This window comes from Zosterops lateralis, assembly GCF_965231275.1.
Source record: "Zosterops lateralis genome assembly, chromosome: 2".
NCBI lineage: Eukaryota > Metazoa > Chordata > Aves > Passeriformes > Zosteropidae > Zosterops > Zosterops lateralis.
This window is the reverse complement of record NC_139763.1, coordinates 31,961,728-31,977,741: the sequence shown is the minus strand read 5'-3', so window position 1 is coordinate 31,977,741 and position 16,014 is coordinate 31,961,728. Positions and strand designations below refer to the sequence as shown.

At 42.5% G+C, this 16,014-nt stretch overlaps 2 protein-coding genes across 6 annotated transcripts in view; one reads left to right on the top strand and one right to left on the bottom strand.

The window, feature by feature from the left end:
* MGAT4A (alpha-1,3-mannosyl-glycoprotein 4-beta-N-acetylglucosaminyltransferase A) overlaps positions 1–14,843 on the bottom strand; it is a 73,045-nt gene extending 58,202 nt beyond the window's left edge. The window contains exons 1-3 of one of the 5 annotated variants that reach the window (XM_083885128.1): positions 14,765–14,841; positions 11,585–11,683; positions 10,603–10,917 (exon numbers count right to left, since the gene is read on the bottom strand). In XM_083885128.1, coding sequence (XP_083741254.1) covers positions 10,603–10,696 — 94 coding nt within the window. In that variant the 5' untranslated portion in view covers positions 10,697–10,917; positions 11,585–11,683; positions 14,765–14,841. Of the gene's footprint in view, positions 1–10,602; positions 10,918–11,584; positions 11,684–12,098; positions 12,179–14,764 lie in introns of those variants that run through there. The other 4 variants (XM_083885125.1, XM_083885127.1, XM_083885126.1 and 1 more) reach the window with 4 other exon arrangements.
* MRPL30 (mitochondrial ribosomal protein L30) overlaps positions 1–16,014 on the top strand; it is a 143,006-nt gene that overhangs the window by 10,427 nt on the left and 116,565 nt on the right. The window lies entirely within an intron of this gene.

Genomic DNA, 16,014 nt, shown 5'->3' with positions numbered 1-16,014 from the left:
TGCTGACATGGGCAGTGGGACCAACTGTACCCTCAGCAAGTTCACCAACACCACCAAGCTGTGTGGTGTCTGATGCCCTGGAGGGAAGGGATGCCATCAAGAGGGATCTGGACAGCCTTGAGACATGGAACCAAGTGAACCTCACGAAGTACATACAACAAGGTCACATGCAAGGTCCTGCTCCTGGGTAAGGTCAATCCTAAGTTCAAGCACAGGCTGGGTGGAGAATGGATTGAGAGGAGCTCACTTGGGACTTTTGATTGACAAGAAGCTCAACAGGAGTTGTCAATGAGCACAAGTACTCCTCAAAGCCAACTGTGTCCTGGGCTGCACCAAAAGCAGCATGGCCAGCAGGGCAAGGGAGGTGAGCCTGCCACTCTTCTCAGCTCTCATGAGACCCCACCAGCAGTGCTGCATCCAGCCCCCAGCACAGGAAAGACACTGACGTGTTGGAGTGAGTCCAGAGAAGGGTCATGAAGATCATCAGAGGAGCACCTCTCCTATGAAGACAAGGCTGAGAGAGTTGGGGTTGTTTAGCCTGGAAGGGAAACCTTACAGCACTTCCAGTACCTAAAGGGAGCCAACAACAGAGCTGTGAGGGACCATTTACAATGGCCCAGAGTGATAGGAAAGGGGAAATTATCTCAAACTGAAAAAAGATAGGTTTAGATTAGATTAGGGTGTGAAGCATGAGGGTGTGAAGCACTGGAACAAGTTGCCTAGAGAAGCTGTGGATGCCCCATCTCAAGAAATGTTAAGGCCAGGCTGGATGGGGTGTTATTAACACCATGCTCTAATCAACTGAGCTAATCTCAGTTGCCTCATAAACAGGAAAACAATGGTCTTGAAACAGTAACAAAGATATGGGCACAAGGTTAGAGAAGGCATTATTGAGCTTCTAGTTAGACTTGACTAAGGCCATTAGAAGGCGTGTTACACAAGGTACAAGAAGGTGAAATTTTACATGTTTTTGGTGACAAGTGGAGTCACCAAAATACTCAGTGCAGAAAAATCAGTATTTTGGTTAAAATTTTCCAAATCACTGTCCTAATTATATATTCTAAATTATTTTTCCAGTATAGTACACTTCATCAGTATTATTGAACATCATGATGCTACAACAACACTGAGCAATATGGTACCATCTGTATTGCAAATGGGTTAACATTTCTGAATAGAATTATAGTTTTCATATTGATCCTTTTGGCAACAAGGAAACAAGGAGTTTGTAGAAGAATTAGCATAGAAGAATTACTCCCATAGAAGAAGAGCTCTAAGAAGCACAGTCCTAATAAACATCAACTGAAAAAAAAGTGGTTTTTTTCTTTACAGGAAGGAATTCAACCAATTGATGGATCCCCAAAACACAACACGAAGAGAAATCTTCCATTCAGCTACAGCTCATTCCAAGTTAAACACTTTCCTCAAACTGAGTTAAATACAGTTAGGTCTAAAGCAACATACTACAAATACAGAGTAAAGAATTAGTCCCTTTTTCAGGGTCTTTGTATAATATAAAATTGCATTCTATGCAACTACCTTCTCAGTAAAGCAATGTGAAGGAGAACAAGGGAAAATGAGCCCTGACCTGAAGAAGTCAACTCTACCTCTGAGAAAGCAGTTCTACCAGCACGTATGTACACATGTGAATTCCAGAAAGTTCTCCTCTTTTCTTCCTGAGCCTCCCTCATCGACAGAGAGCACAAACAACCTTCGTGCAAAGCAAAAATGTTTACCCTGATGCTTCCACGCAAACAAACTCTACAACACATGCACCTCCACACATCCTCCAGAATGTGACTCACAGCACATACACCAACCAACTGTGCAGTAACTGAGTGGCTGACCCCTCTCAGACATCCCAAACGCACATGGACTTGAGCACTATTGTGTAATTGCTCAGCAACTACTTATGACAAATATGCACTTAGAAAACTTCCCAAAGGTGTCACTTACTGTGCACACACAATTGGAATTTCTGGTCATGCGGTAACCTCATCAGCAAGAGGATGCCTGTGCAGCAGCACCCATCCATCCAGGCTGCAGGTTCTGCATCTGAAGGGATTTCTGCCCAGGCAAAATTTCTGAGAAGAATTTGAAGCCTTGTCCAGGAAAACTCATGTGTATGTCTCAAATCTTGTCCAAGAATTATCACATTAATATGCTCATATACTCTTGAACATTCGGAGCCCAAGATTTTTGAGGGTTAGGATGCTAAATATTCTCAGTATAATTAATTTAAGAGTCCAATGTGGCAAGGAAACAAAGCACACAGCAAAGTAGAACACAGTAGAACACAGCAAAAGCAACTATTTCTGACAACCTAAAGCTTCCAAACACTTTAACGTGATTTGTTTCTACTACAGAACTGTCAGTAATTCAGTGAGCTTCTGTACATGTAAATAAAGATGCTATTACTTTAAACCATTCCTTTCCCTCCTCTCAGACACAAACATATACATACAAGGCAGGAACTACAGCAAGAAAACCCAGCTTCTCAAACTAAAAAGATTAGTTTGATGATTGATCTATAGCCAAATGTTTAACATAAAAGAAAAATTTTTACATGAGAAGAAATTAATCTAGCAAAAATAACTGGCTAGAGGAGTGCTACAACCTCAAAGTTAACACCACTATTTTAAGAGCTGAAACTTTCAGAAATTTCTAATAGCCTGGGCAGAAAACTGAAGTCACTGCGGAAGTCTGGTTATTATTTCCACACATGCTAGCGGGGTGAGGTTGCTGACACTCCTTGTTTCTTTGTGCCTTGACAACTGTGTTGAACAAACTGCTTCTGAGAACATACTCTTTCTAACTTGTCCTTCTTGCAAGCAACTCAGGATCAAAGCTTCATCATGCTCACACATTGCTGCAAATTAACAACAACCTTGTAAGTCAAATGTAATCCCATCACATTTGGTTTATTCAAATCTCTCTCTGACAGCACCTCTACAGTTTGTCGCCAAGGGCTGTGCAATAAAGTGTGAGGACTATTTATTGGCATAAGTACTTCACTAGGAATTTGTAATGGGAAAAAGATTTAGTTCAGCCCATCTCTGAACTGTCTGAGGAAACGTACATGTCCATGGCATTGATATGTAAGACCACAATGTATCTGCAGGCTACTAGAGCAAAACTGATGCTTGATAGGCACTGAAAACTTTTACCTTTTTTTTTTTTTTTTTTGAGCATTACATAGTAAAATCAGATACTGTCACAAGCAAAAAAGGGGTGTTCTGTTGTTCACAGTTAGATGGATGGGTTGCACGTCTGTGGGAAGCATCCACAGGAATAGGCAGAAAGCTGCATGAAAGCTGAGGAGACAACCAGAAAAACAGCTGGAAGCACAGCTCTAAAATACTGCAGAGTAATTGCTTCTTAGGCAGAGACTAGCTGGAATAAAGCCTTGCACTGTGAGCAAGGAAACTGCTTTCTATTCACTTTCTGCCATGCTCAGGAAAGCAAAACATAGTGCATTATAAACAAAATTATAGACTTACTAGCATCTCATCTTAAAAAGAAGCAACTTTCACAATTCTAGTCTTAAAGATTGTATCAATAATGAAAAAAGCTTTTTTGTTATCCTGGCAGCAAAAGAAGTCATAATTACACAGCAGGAAAAAGGTTACTGAGTAAGATACTACTCTGTACTGTGAGAGTGAGGGAAAGAAAAAGGAAAAAAAAATCACCTGAAAATAAGTCCTTTTTTAATGTTTTTCTAATACAGTATGTTCATGGCTCCTAGCTACAGAAGTGTCTGATTATTGTTAATAACAGTGAGAGACTAAAATAAACAGATAGGGGACTCTGCTAAAATACAAGCAAATATTTTATGTATTTTAAGGAATCAAATTATATTATAACAAAGGGCAACTCTCACATATCTCATGAAAACATTAATATTATTTAGTAGTGAAACACTGTCATGTTACTCTTGGCATAAGGAGAGAGAAACCTGGCAAATGCCAAGAATAACTAATATCATTTAGGTTAGAAATGTGACTTCTGAGGGTCACCTACCCCAGTTCCCCACTCAACACTAGTTTCACCACAATCGCTACTTCAAAGCTAGAGCATTCCTGCCAGTTGTAGGTCTTCTCTAGCTAAGATTTATTTTGGAAGTGTCATATCGACTTTAAAAATCAGTATAACTCACCCATTTTTGTGTTAGCCCAAATCTCTATTGGTACCAATTATGGTATCATTTACTTGTCACTGCTGGTTTAACTATTCTTGAAACTGCCTGCATGGAAATTCTTCACCACCAATCCCTCCCCAACAATCTACTCTAGTATGTAACTACACTTATAAAAACTATCCACTATTGAACCTTCCTCTCCCATTCAATTTCAGTCCCTTAGATCCTGTTATTCGCTATAGTCACAAACAATAGATTATGTTTTGGTTGTTTTTTTTTTTTTTCTTTTTTTTGGCAAGAAATTCTTGGCAAGAACTTTTCAAATATTTGAAAATTATCTTCCTGACTCTCTCCTCACATGTCTCCTTTAAGGTAAGGAATGTCAAGACACTGACCCTTCCCTTACAGGGTAGACTTTCTGGATCTTTGATCACTTGTTGCTTCTTTGAACCCCATCCAATGAATCTACTTTCTCTCCTGTGCACCATCCCGAAGCAGACATAGTACAAAGCAGAGCAAAAAGACGACTTCCTATGTCTTGCTGGAGCAGTACACTTCATATGTATTTCCTTAAACCTCTTTTTTTGGTCTGCTTCTATTGTTTTCTACAATAATGTGATGAGTCACATGTAGCATGACTGTCATTCCTACTTATAATGCCAACATCAAATTTCTTCCCAATTTTTCATGTACACATTTGATTTTCTTTTTCTTTACTGTACCCCATGTTTTGACTGGGGCACTTTCACCTACCTTCAACCCACCATTCACCTCACTTCCTGACTCAGTCTCCAATTAGCCTAATCAATTTTAAACTTCAACCTCTTTGTCTACTTTTGTTGCTCCTCCCATCATGATGCTGTTTGAAATCCACTAAGAATTCTATGCCTCTAATCATCTAGATTCACTAAGGAAGAGATCAACTACCATCAAAAAAGGACAGATCGTTGCAAAGCCCCTTTTACTCACTTGAAAATGTTACGGTAAGGTAGGAGCAGCTGTGTCAGATGCAACTGTCCTTCCCGGCTTGGCTAAATTACATCCATGATAGCCTCAATAGTTTCTCGATGTGAGCAGCAACCAGCATTTTGGAGGAGCTGTTACCAGAAATTGGTAAAAATAAAACTCCTTAACATTAATGTAGCATTAAGAAGCAGGAATTCTTTATTTGGCTGGATGCAAGAGGGGACAGCTCATGGAAGCACAGAAGACTCAGACTGAAGAAGCATTACAAGAAGCTACCCTGAGCAGAAGTGTGGGCTTTCCCCAACTCTAACCCTAGGCTGTAATTAAGAGCAGTACCCCAAGATGTTCGCTAAGCCAGATTCCATTAAATACTCTGGTAGCAACCAAGTTTTATCATCCCATAAACAGATGGGCTAACCTAGCTAGCAGGTTACAGAAAACGCAAGGGACAAGGAAGCGCTTCAATACCCCTTTGGTAGCAATCCTTTTCACTGTAGTTCTCAAAAAATTACTGGTGCCAGAGGAGTTCTCCTGCAGCAGTCATAAGACAGACCCAAAGATGCTGCAGACGTAAATACTGTCCCACCTGAACAGCTATTCAGCTATTCTGTACTATTCACCTGGGACAGGATGTTCACTACCTGCAAAGGACTCCCAGTAACCAAACCAAACCTACATTCCTGATTAGCCTTAATAAAATTGAACTATTTTTAGGATCAGTAAGCTATAGGCAAATTTCTTATTGAAAACAATCTTAAAATGTATTTTAGATAAAAAACAGAACAACATTCATGTGCTGGTGCTAAAATGAAAAAGGAAACTCTTATTTCCTTTAATTTCAGCTCCTGGAAGATCTGCAACAGAATTTCCAAAGGAAACCAACACTTCCCTTCTATTTAACAGAAAAGAAAGAACCCCCTCTTCTCCAAACTGGCATAAATTGTTACAAGCATTTTCCCAGCCCATCCCTTCCCTTCCCCTGCCTTCACTCCTCCCAGTTTGTAGTCAATTTAACTTTTTTGGTTGGTTGGTCTTAACTCACATATCAGTGGGAAATGAGTGTCTAACTCTGAAAATCAGAACACTCAGCCAGAAGGCTGTAGCAGCATTTACCTGCATAACAGCTTCTCTTAAGATTCATGTGGAAACTAAAGTGGGTTATAGTTGCAAAATACATGTATCTCTCAGATTTCTCATCTTTTCTTAATGAGAATATTGTATAACCACTGCCAAGGGGGAAGATAGATAAATAGACAGACAGATCAGATTCTGTCCTCCTTGCATTGTTTTCTTTGAGGTCCTTCCTGTAGGACTCTTCTTCCACTGGGGATAAATATTCCTGCTTCTTACTCCAAAATTAGCCACCACTGGCTGAGGTTTTTTGTTTTAGTCTCAGTTAGGTTTTGTTATCCTTGCTAATTTTAGATGTTTTTGAACGCTTACGATTATTGTGGCTGAGAACCAGCATGGCAATTCTAATTTTGTAAAAACAGACAGAGGAGAGAGAAGATGACATTTTTATTATAAAGCCCAGGCCATTTTCTCTCCAAACAAGAGAAAACTTCATGCTTAAAAGAAAATACCTTCAACCATCATTACTTAAGCATGAGTGAACGTTTAGTGAATCAGGATGCTTGATAAATATCTCAAAAGTTCTCCTGGAGGTCTTCACATGGGAATTTGTATTGGTGTACCAAAATAAGCCATCCCCATGCAGTAAGGAAATCCTGCAGTTATGACAACACCCTTGGATGAATTGAAAGCCAGAAATTCTTCAACTAATTCGTCATCATTAAAGAAGAATTATGAAATACATTAATGGTTTCAGGGTGCTGTGAAAACTACATAGTTTGACCAATTCTGAAGGGCTAAATTGCATCAGATTTTCACAATATATATTGCAATACCTGTTCTCAACACTTCAAGTAGCCAAACATCTCCTAGAAGTGATGCAAGACACTGTCAACAACTGTCTTTGACCGAGAATAAAAGTCACATACTTGAAACCAAAAAATACTTGAATTCCATCCTACCATGCCTGCACTCATTCACTAAAGTTATTTACCTTCCTTCCAAATTTCCACAGCCATCAGGAAGTTTGTTGATCCAAGAAGGGGAGGTTCTTTAGCATTATGAAGCATAGGACTCTTCCTGGAACATTATGTACTCAGACTAACAGTCACATTAAAGAACAAAGCATCAAGACGACACACTTTACAGAGCATACAACTGCTTTGATGTGAATTTTGTAACTGGTCTAATAGGTATGCAGTACTGTTCTGTACTGGTTAAGAGCAATGCATTTAGGGTAAAAAACCTACCACATTTCTAGTGCTCACAAATGAGATGGTGAAGACCAGTGACCCTGAGCAGGTCAGGAGTACCAGAAAACATGATTCAGTCAGAAGAGATGACATTAAGCACAAAGTTATTCCTTGCATAAGAGCTTGGTTTGAGGAGGAACTCAAGGATATCTTACACTGAACTAACTGTGAATGTGAAGCGACTGTAGATTCTTTAAAAGTGTTTCTTCTGTACATAATCAGCATTTTTTAAGATTCCATTTCCAACATGTACTTTGTTTATGCTAACCATAGGTCATTTTAAACCTTGAAAAGTGGTCTTTCAACTGACTTGCAAGAATCTCTCAGGAGAGGTCTTTCCCAGGTGCACTCAGGGCTTGTAATGCTTCCTTACAACACCAGTGCTTCTACACATTGCATGAAGTCCAGAAAGCAACAAAGATCTTGGACTAACTTTGAAGACTCTCTCCAATAACCAAAGATATTTCAGTCAATCTTCTTCAAACACAGTTATTTTAAAAGAAAAAGCATACAATTTGTCATTTCATGCAAATAGCAATATATGCCTTGAGAAATATTATTCACATAGTCAAACCTCTGGGTAAGATACAGCCATGGTCTTTGCAGGAATGGCACTTCAAACAGAGTACTTTCTTCAGCTCCTGACAACTTCTCAGCGTATCTTAAAGTTTGCAAAGCACTGTTCAGCTGAGACAAACTTTTGTGCTTTAAGGTAGTACAAAAGTCTGTATCACTCAGAAGTGTCTAAATCCTATCCTGCATAGACTAAGACTACATATATTTACTAGAGGAAGGTATAAAAAATATCATATCATCTCAGTCTGATTGGTATTCTACAAATGATGCTGCGTTTTATGTGACAATTATCCAAGATCTTAGTTTCTAAATTAAAATTAATCACTTGAAAACTGATTAGAGTAGTTAAAAAAAAAAAAAAAGGACTATGCTTCTGCCTTAAAGAGCAGAATTTGTTTTAGTTATCATTGGGCAATTTGAGGAGAGTTGCTTATTCTTTAAGAAAGTGCAAAATAGCATTTTCTTTCTAACTGGAAATTTAATTTGCCATCCAAAGATTGACAAATACCTACAGGAATCTAAATGGAATGAAAAACAAAATGTGATGATAGAAGAGTGTGACACCCCACAGCCTTTCAGTGAATGGGAAGAGCAACCTATGTTTGCTTCTAACTTAGTCACTCAAAAGTTTGTAATGAAAATGTTATTAATGAATTAAAATACTACCCCAGAAGGCTATAAAATTACATTGAACTGAAAAAAACACTTTAGCAAATATTTATCATCTGAAACCTTTCCATTGTGCATTGATTGAAAATGTCATACTGAATTAATTCAAATCTATTCTGATTTTGAATAACCTGTGAAAAATTTAAAAAACAATATTCTAGGTACAAATGTCTCTTGAACAATATTATTTAGACTTTAGTTTTATAACTGTGATTTGATTAATTAACACATTACTGATGTCTTGTTACACTGATTTTTATTTCACAAATTATCATCTTAATGCTCAACAGCAAGATCTTGAAGAAGATAAATCCAGAATACCACTTTAAGAAAGTATTGATTCTAAGCATTCAGATGGGGAAAAAAAGTATAAAAAAATAGAGCACTCTAACTAACAAAAGCTTAAACTGTTGCAATTGCCATATATCATATACTCTCCAAATAGCAGGGTTTTGTTAATTTAGCAGAGACTTTTCTTTGTGTCATGCTTTGACAAAAGAGAACAAGACTTATAAGTCATATATCAGGTAAGAAAGAAAAAGAATTTGGAAGAATTTCATAGATACATGTCCTTGCTGAAGTGAAAGCAAAATTCTTACAAGGTTTTTAAGCAAGAAATTAGTAAAAATATAACTACCAAATTTGTTATTAGCCAAAATTAAGGAAGTACTATTCAGACACACTTTTCTTGTCTTGGGCACATCTATGCTTTTGTTGTCTAATTAAAAAATCTATATATTATCATAACCTTGAGAACCTGACATTTTTCCTGCTGCTTGCATTCAGAAGGGTAGCCTACCAACCAACTGCTACAGCAGACATCACACCACAAAGCATCTGCTTCTTGCACAAGTGCCCAATGGAAAAAAAAAATCAGCATGCCACAGAACTCATCTGCTTCTTTTATACTCAAATAAGAGCAATAAGTTAGCCATGCTAGAACAGACAGTATTCCTGGGAAACCTCAGCTTCCTTTAATTGGACAGGAGGCACAAGTGAAAATAATATTTTCTGGAGAACAATCAGAACAACATTGAAGACAAAATTGGTTTTAAAATTACTTGATCTTTGAAGGACACAGTCCGCTATTTTTCAAGAGATCAGATGTTTATAAAATAAAAAAACCCAATCCTTTCTTCTTCTAGAAAATATTGCTAAACAGGTTTATTTGCTTTACTGAAGGACAAAACCAAATCATCGTACTTTCATAAACAATCCCAACCCTCATAAAAACTGAGTTTTTCAAGGTTCACAGGGAGTTCAGTAAGATCAAAGATATACAAATAGGTAAAAGTCTACTATCAACTACACAAAACAGTAACTAAAGTATTTTATAAAAATTTCTCATGTTATTTTTATAGATTTCTTACTACCTAGTCGACTTGATGATTTTATTTCACTTCTTACATGGTACTTTTACAAAAAGTATTTTAATTTTTTTTCAAAGACAGCAAGAAAAGTCTTTCAACAGCGTTGATTGGCAGTTTGCCATTGCCATCAGTAAATCACCAGGGAAGACAAAGCAGCACCAAAAATAACATTCTCTAGTTGGGTCCATTGGCCATATGTTACACGTGAAAAAAAAATAAATAAACCACTAATCAAAAACAAACATATGTTTCTCCAACAACCATATACCAGGAAACAACAACAACAAAAAAATCAAACCACAACTCCTCAGCCTTGACCAACCCATTCCTCCAAGACCAGCACTTGTTTTTGTTCAGGTATCTTTTTTTTTCCTTTTTACATGAGAACTACTCAAAGTTAATTTTCCTGAACTTATTAGCAAGTGTTTATTTCTCACCAAGGCAGTACCTTCTGTAGCAGAGCTAGCCAAGCAATTTATAGATTGCTAACCCACAGCAGCAGCAGCTCACAGAAATGCAGCCACATGAAGGTGAATAGGTTTTGGAGCTTTTCCCTTACCTTTCCCATTCTGCCATGCAGTATACCAAGACAAACTGAGGAAAGTAGTGATGAAAACTAACACGGTGGCCACAGTTCCATTTCGGAGCCTCATCTCATTTCAGCATGACACTTGCTTATGTTCTGTTAGTGATGAGGACCTGTCTGCTGGGCTTGCTGCAATGAAGTCAGCTGAAGTACTCCAGCAGCAGCTGGACAACAGTGACACAAAACGTAGCCCTCACGTATCAGATGTATCATAAATCAATCCATTCCAAACTGTTGTATGCTTTCTTATGGTTCTCATCAATCCAACTTCTCTTTATTCTTCTAGTCCTGTTTAAAGGAAACAAAATTTTAACAGATTATGCCAAAAAATACTTAGAAGAGTCCCCCAAGAACCAAAATACACTACACCTTCATTGCTGTGTCTTACGTGCACCTCCCTCTCTCACTGCCCCAGTCTTGGCTCAGAGAATAGAAGTTGTCAGATTAACGTGTGCCTTTTCTAAGACTGCATCTGGGCAAGCGTAGGAATTTGGTCACTGAAGGACAAACACACACATCACCAACATTACAATTTTATTTTCAAGACAAGGTCATGTATCACCTGGCAGGTGTCAAACATACAAAAGCTGCTTTCAGGATGCAGTAACTCAAGGCCCCACTCCTAAGACCTCACTTCAACAAAACCCCTCTGAAATCAGTGAGGTCATGTAACTGCAGGAGCAGAACCGCCTCCAGCAAGTTGAGAGACCAGAGCTTTGAACACTGTGTACAAACCTACACGGCTCATCTTTGCTTGGTGCAAGAGGATTTGATCCATCCACAACCATTCTTTTCTTATCTCAGCTGCAGCTAAAGCATAGACTACAGTCCCACATGCAAAGACTGCTCAATCCATACCAACTGGCATCAACCCAGAAGCCCTCAAAAAGCCATGGTATGACCATATCATTCCTCTATCCCTATCACACAGGCATAAAGATACAATCTGAGTTACCTACAGTTCAGTTTTATCCCTCAGGAAGGCTCCATTCCATATGCTGGTATTAGAAAACCATCAACAGGCCAAACACAGCCAGCGTCTAATCACACTGTCCTAAGCAAGACAAAGAGAATATAGGGCAATAAATAAACCAACTTCAAAAGAGAGGGGAGAGGCTTTCAAAATATTAAATCATCTTTACAGTAGTCAAACATTAGCAGTCAACATTCTTTCAAGGCACTGCCAAGTTTTTTCCCCCACTATAAACTATATCTGATACAAGTATGTTACTTGGCAATAAATAACTTGCTCTGCATTTTCTTTGGAAGCTGTCTCTGTCACCTTCTTGCCTTGCTGCATTCAGAACAACAGGGGAAAAATACTTTTTATCATTACAGTACCAAGAGATTCCAGTCAAATTTGAACTATCCTTCCCAAGCTCATATCACAGCACATATTACCTTTACCAAAGGGCCTACAAAACAAGGCAGAACCAACAAGCATTGTTAACAAAAAAGTGGAAGCATACACTAAAGTCGCAGAACAACACGCTCTTGTGTTCACATCTCAGTCACAACATCCAGGTTCCAGAAAGTGTTTACCTTTGGACCAGAGTTACCTCAGCTATTATGCCAGTAACATGCTTTATTTGAGGAACTTCATGCATAGATACACTTGTGGCTTTAAACATTAACTCAGAAAAGCCCACAGTACTTATGAGAAAGGGAACAAATGCAAGTACATGGGAAGCAGACACAGTGAATGGTAAAATTCAGTGAGAAACAAAATAATGAACTGGAATAGAAAGAACTGCAAAACGTCTTATGAGAAACCCAAGTGCAACACAATGAGAGATAAAGACAACTGACACCTATAGAGAGCTAACACAGAGAACACAGAATGCCAGGAAATATCAGTACCAGCACTCTGAATGGGAGATGAACATAATAAAAGCCAGGAGTATCGGCAATAATAATTAGGTGAGAAGATAAAAGTCTTGATGAACTTTGATAGCAAGGACAGCAAAGATCCCAAGCTCCAAAGTTCTATAAATCCTGACTATGTGAATTTAGGAAGTTCATGTGATTTCCAACTACCAGAATAAGCAACAAGGATACCGAGCTGAACAGTTTAACTCAGCTGACATGTCTCTGAAGCAAGGATGCTTAAACTGTTATCTAGTTTCCCCACTATTTTAGCATCAATTAGATCTCTCTGGAGCAGCTCAGATGTGCACAAAGGACCAGGCTGCAAGCTAGAGAGATTATCCCAGTGAGGGTAACTGGTCCAACATGCAAACAAGAGGGGGCAATCGAGTGAGTAGAAATATTCTCCCATAACACAAGGAAAGTGAACCGTCTGCCTTTCCAGAAAATGCAGGCAAATTTTTACATTTGCTGCAACAATATCAAGATGTTGTGACCAGGGCCTCCATTGTGCTATCTGAATCCTCAGAAAGAGAGTCAGAAAAAATTCAGAAAACAAAACCACAAAAGGAACAGTGGCAACCTGATTCAGCCAGCAGTCAGTATGCACAACATTGTGTCAAATCAATAATTATCATGAGTTTAAGCTGGCTGGTTCTGCTTTCATCCTTCTCTTTGGGTGTTGTAACCACTCCTCTTTGCACAGGCACCAGCAGCTCAGCCACAGCTCAGCAATACTTAGACGATTATTCAAGCATTTCGCTGTATCAAACTGCATACATCAAGGCCATGCATAAACCAGACACGTTCCAGCTTTTAAAAATGTATATAACCAAACCAGCAGAAACACATGCGTAGTCGCACATAAATTATTTAAGTCCCAGGTGGTCACTTTTGGTTTGTTCAATAATTTACAGCACAATCTAAACAAATTTAACTGAGGAGTAATCCAGTTTGAGACGACAGAGTGATAGGGTATAACTAGACAGATGAAGCCTATGAAATTTGCCAACACAATTATGACCTGAACCATTCCCACTGCAGACCAAAGGCAACGACCTGGCTGGGTGCTGAAGGCCATGGGTGCTGAAGGTGCCGGCACCTCTCCGAGCTGAGCCAAACTCTACTGAACCACGTTTTAAATAAACCAAGAAGTTCCTGCTTGTATCCAGACATTCCCGAAATACACACAAAGCATATTCCCAACAGCAAACCATAAAAACTGATACACTCCAGTGCGCCTGCAAAGGCTCCTCACAGAGCTGCTGAAGGGCTGGGCGGTGCGGGATCACAGCACGAAGCGTGCCAGACTTCCCAGAGGATGAGCCAGAACCCATCCTGCCAGGAGGGTGCGAAATCACCCACCGCGGCACCACTGCTGCACTGAAAAGGCTGCTCCTGAAGGCACGATAGAGCGGCCCGTGAGGAAACAGCAGCTAAAAGGCGAAGGCGGCGGGGAACTGCTAAACAGGGGCTTTTCCGCCGTATTTCCCCGAGGCGCTCCCGCACAGCCCGCGGCCGCCGCCACCCGCCGCCCCGGCGTCCCGCAGCCCCCAAACCCGGGAACAGGGATCGGCTGCCCCCGCGGACACCGTCCCGAGTTAGTCAGGACCTTCCCCGGCGTCCCCCCGCCTCGGCCACAGCGATCTCGCCGGGGACGCGAGAGCTCGGGGGGGTGACGGGCAGCGGGAGCCGCAGCCCTGCCGGGCGGCAGAGGGCGAGAGCCGGCGGGGCCGGGGGAGGCGGAGGGACAGCGCCGGTCCGGGAGCTGCGCGGCGCCCGGGGCACCGCGGCCAGGCTGCGGGGGAAGGAACAGACACAGGAAACTGCAAACTCCGCCGCACGCCCCTGCGATCCCAACGCGCGGCGAGGAGGAGGAGGAGGAGGAAGGGTGGGAGCGGGGTATCCCCCAGGCACCTCAGAGAGAGGGAGAGGCGCAGCGCCGCTCTGCCCCGCAGCAGCCCCGGGCAGCGGCCGAAGGGAGAGGGCGGCAGCAAGTCCCGCCGAGGAGCGGCCGGCGCGCCCCGCACCGCCACGCAGGTGCACGGGAGCGCAGGGGGACGCGGGCGGCGGATGGCGGAGCAGGACGGCCCCCAGCCTCTCTCGGCAACACCGCAGAGACCCGCAGGGAGGGGAAGCGCCGTTCTGCCGCTCCGGAGGCTGAGGAGAGCCGCCCGTCACCGGACCCCCCCCCGAGCCGAGCCGAGCCGGCGGTCTGCAGGGGCGCGCAGGAGCGGCGGGACGCGCTGACCGCCGCTGCCGTCCTCACCTGTGCGCGGCGCTCCGGCACGGCGGAGCCGCGGGGGCTGTGCGGGCTCCGCCGGGGCTCTCGCTCCCCTCGCCCGCCCGCCCCTCGCGTCAGCAGCGCGCCCAACCCCGGCGACCGCCCCCCGCCCCGAGCGCCATGGAGCGCGGAGCCCCGCCCCACCCGCCCGCCGGCACCGCGGGCAGCCAATGGGCGCCGCCGCGGGTGGCGCCACTCATTGGCTGGGCTGCCTGTCACTCTCTTCGGCCGCGGCTATAAATGGCGCTGTCTCGCAAAACCTCCCTCAGCGGCTGCGGCGGGAGCGGGGGACGGGGGTGGTGTCTTGGAGTGCCGCTTTCGGCAGCGTGTTCCTTTTTTTGGAGCCGCTTTTGGGGATTTGTAGCTTCGGGAGAGCCCCAGGAAAGGCTTAGCTGCGCCAGCGCTTGGGTGCTCATTGCCCCCTGCTGAGGCGCACTCTGAACTTGGGTCACGGCTGAGCCCCTGACCGCCTACGTGGGTGTTTCTTCTTCTGCCTGTCAGTGCCACGCAAACCACATGTATCAGTGCCCCGTGTGACTTACAAGAAGTCGCAGTCATGAATTTCACCGTTGAGTTCATACCCTGCTAATAAACACCTCCCGGAGCTTGGATTGAGAGCTGTTGAAATTAAAGAGCGGCTTGTTGCTTCACGCCAGTAAAAGGAGCCCTCTGTGCTTTGTCCCGCTCCGGGCAGGGTGTTCCCGGGCCGTGGCGTGTGGGCCGCCCGCGGGGCGGTTACACGGGACAGCCGTGAGGGGTGAAACCCAGCTCGGCTTCCGCCAGGGGATCCTGCGCTGGGCCATCAATGAGAGAAAGTCAGTGGCAGCCTTACTCTATGGGTTCACTATTTAGGGTCATGATGCTGTGTTCTGTAATCCCCTATCTTCAGTGGTTTGTTTCATGTGTTCTAGGAATCCCATGCATCTTTTAGGGTCTGAAAACTTCCATTCAAATCACATGGCACCCTTAGCTTAGGGCCATCCTATCTACCTCACAAGAGCTCTGCTCTTGGCATGTAGTGCTCACTGATTGGCAGTGTTCAGTCCTTTTCATGAACTTGATCTCTTCCTCTTCTGTGCTTATCTTCCACCTGCTTCAAAGTCGATAGTACACATTTTTAATCTCCATAGAATTATAGGGTCATTGAATGGACTGTAATTGGGAGAGACCTTAAAGATAATCTAGGTCCAAGGCCCCTTGCCATGGGCGGGGATACCTTTCACTGGACCGGGTTG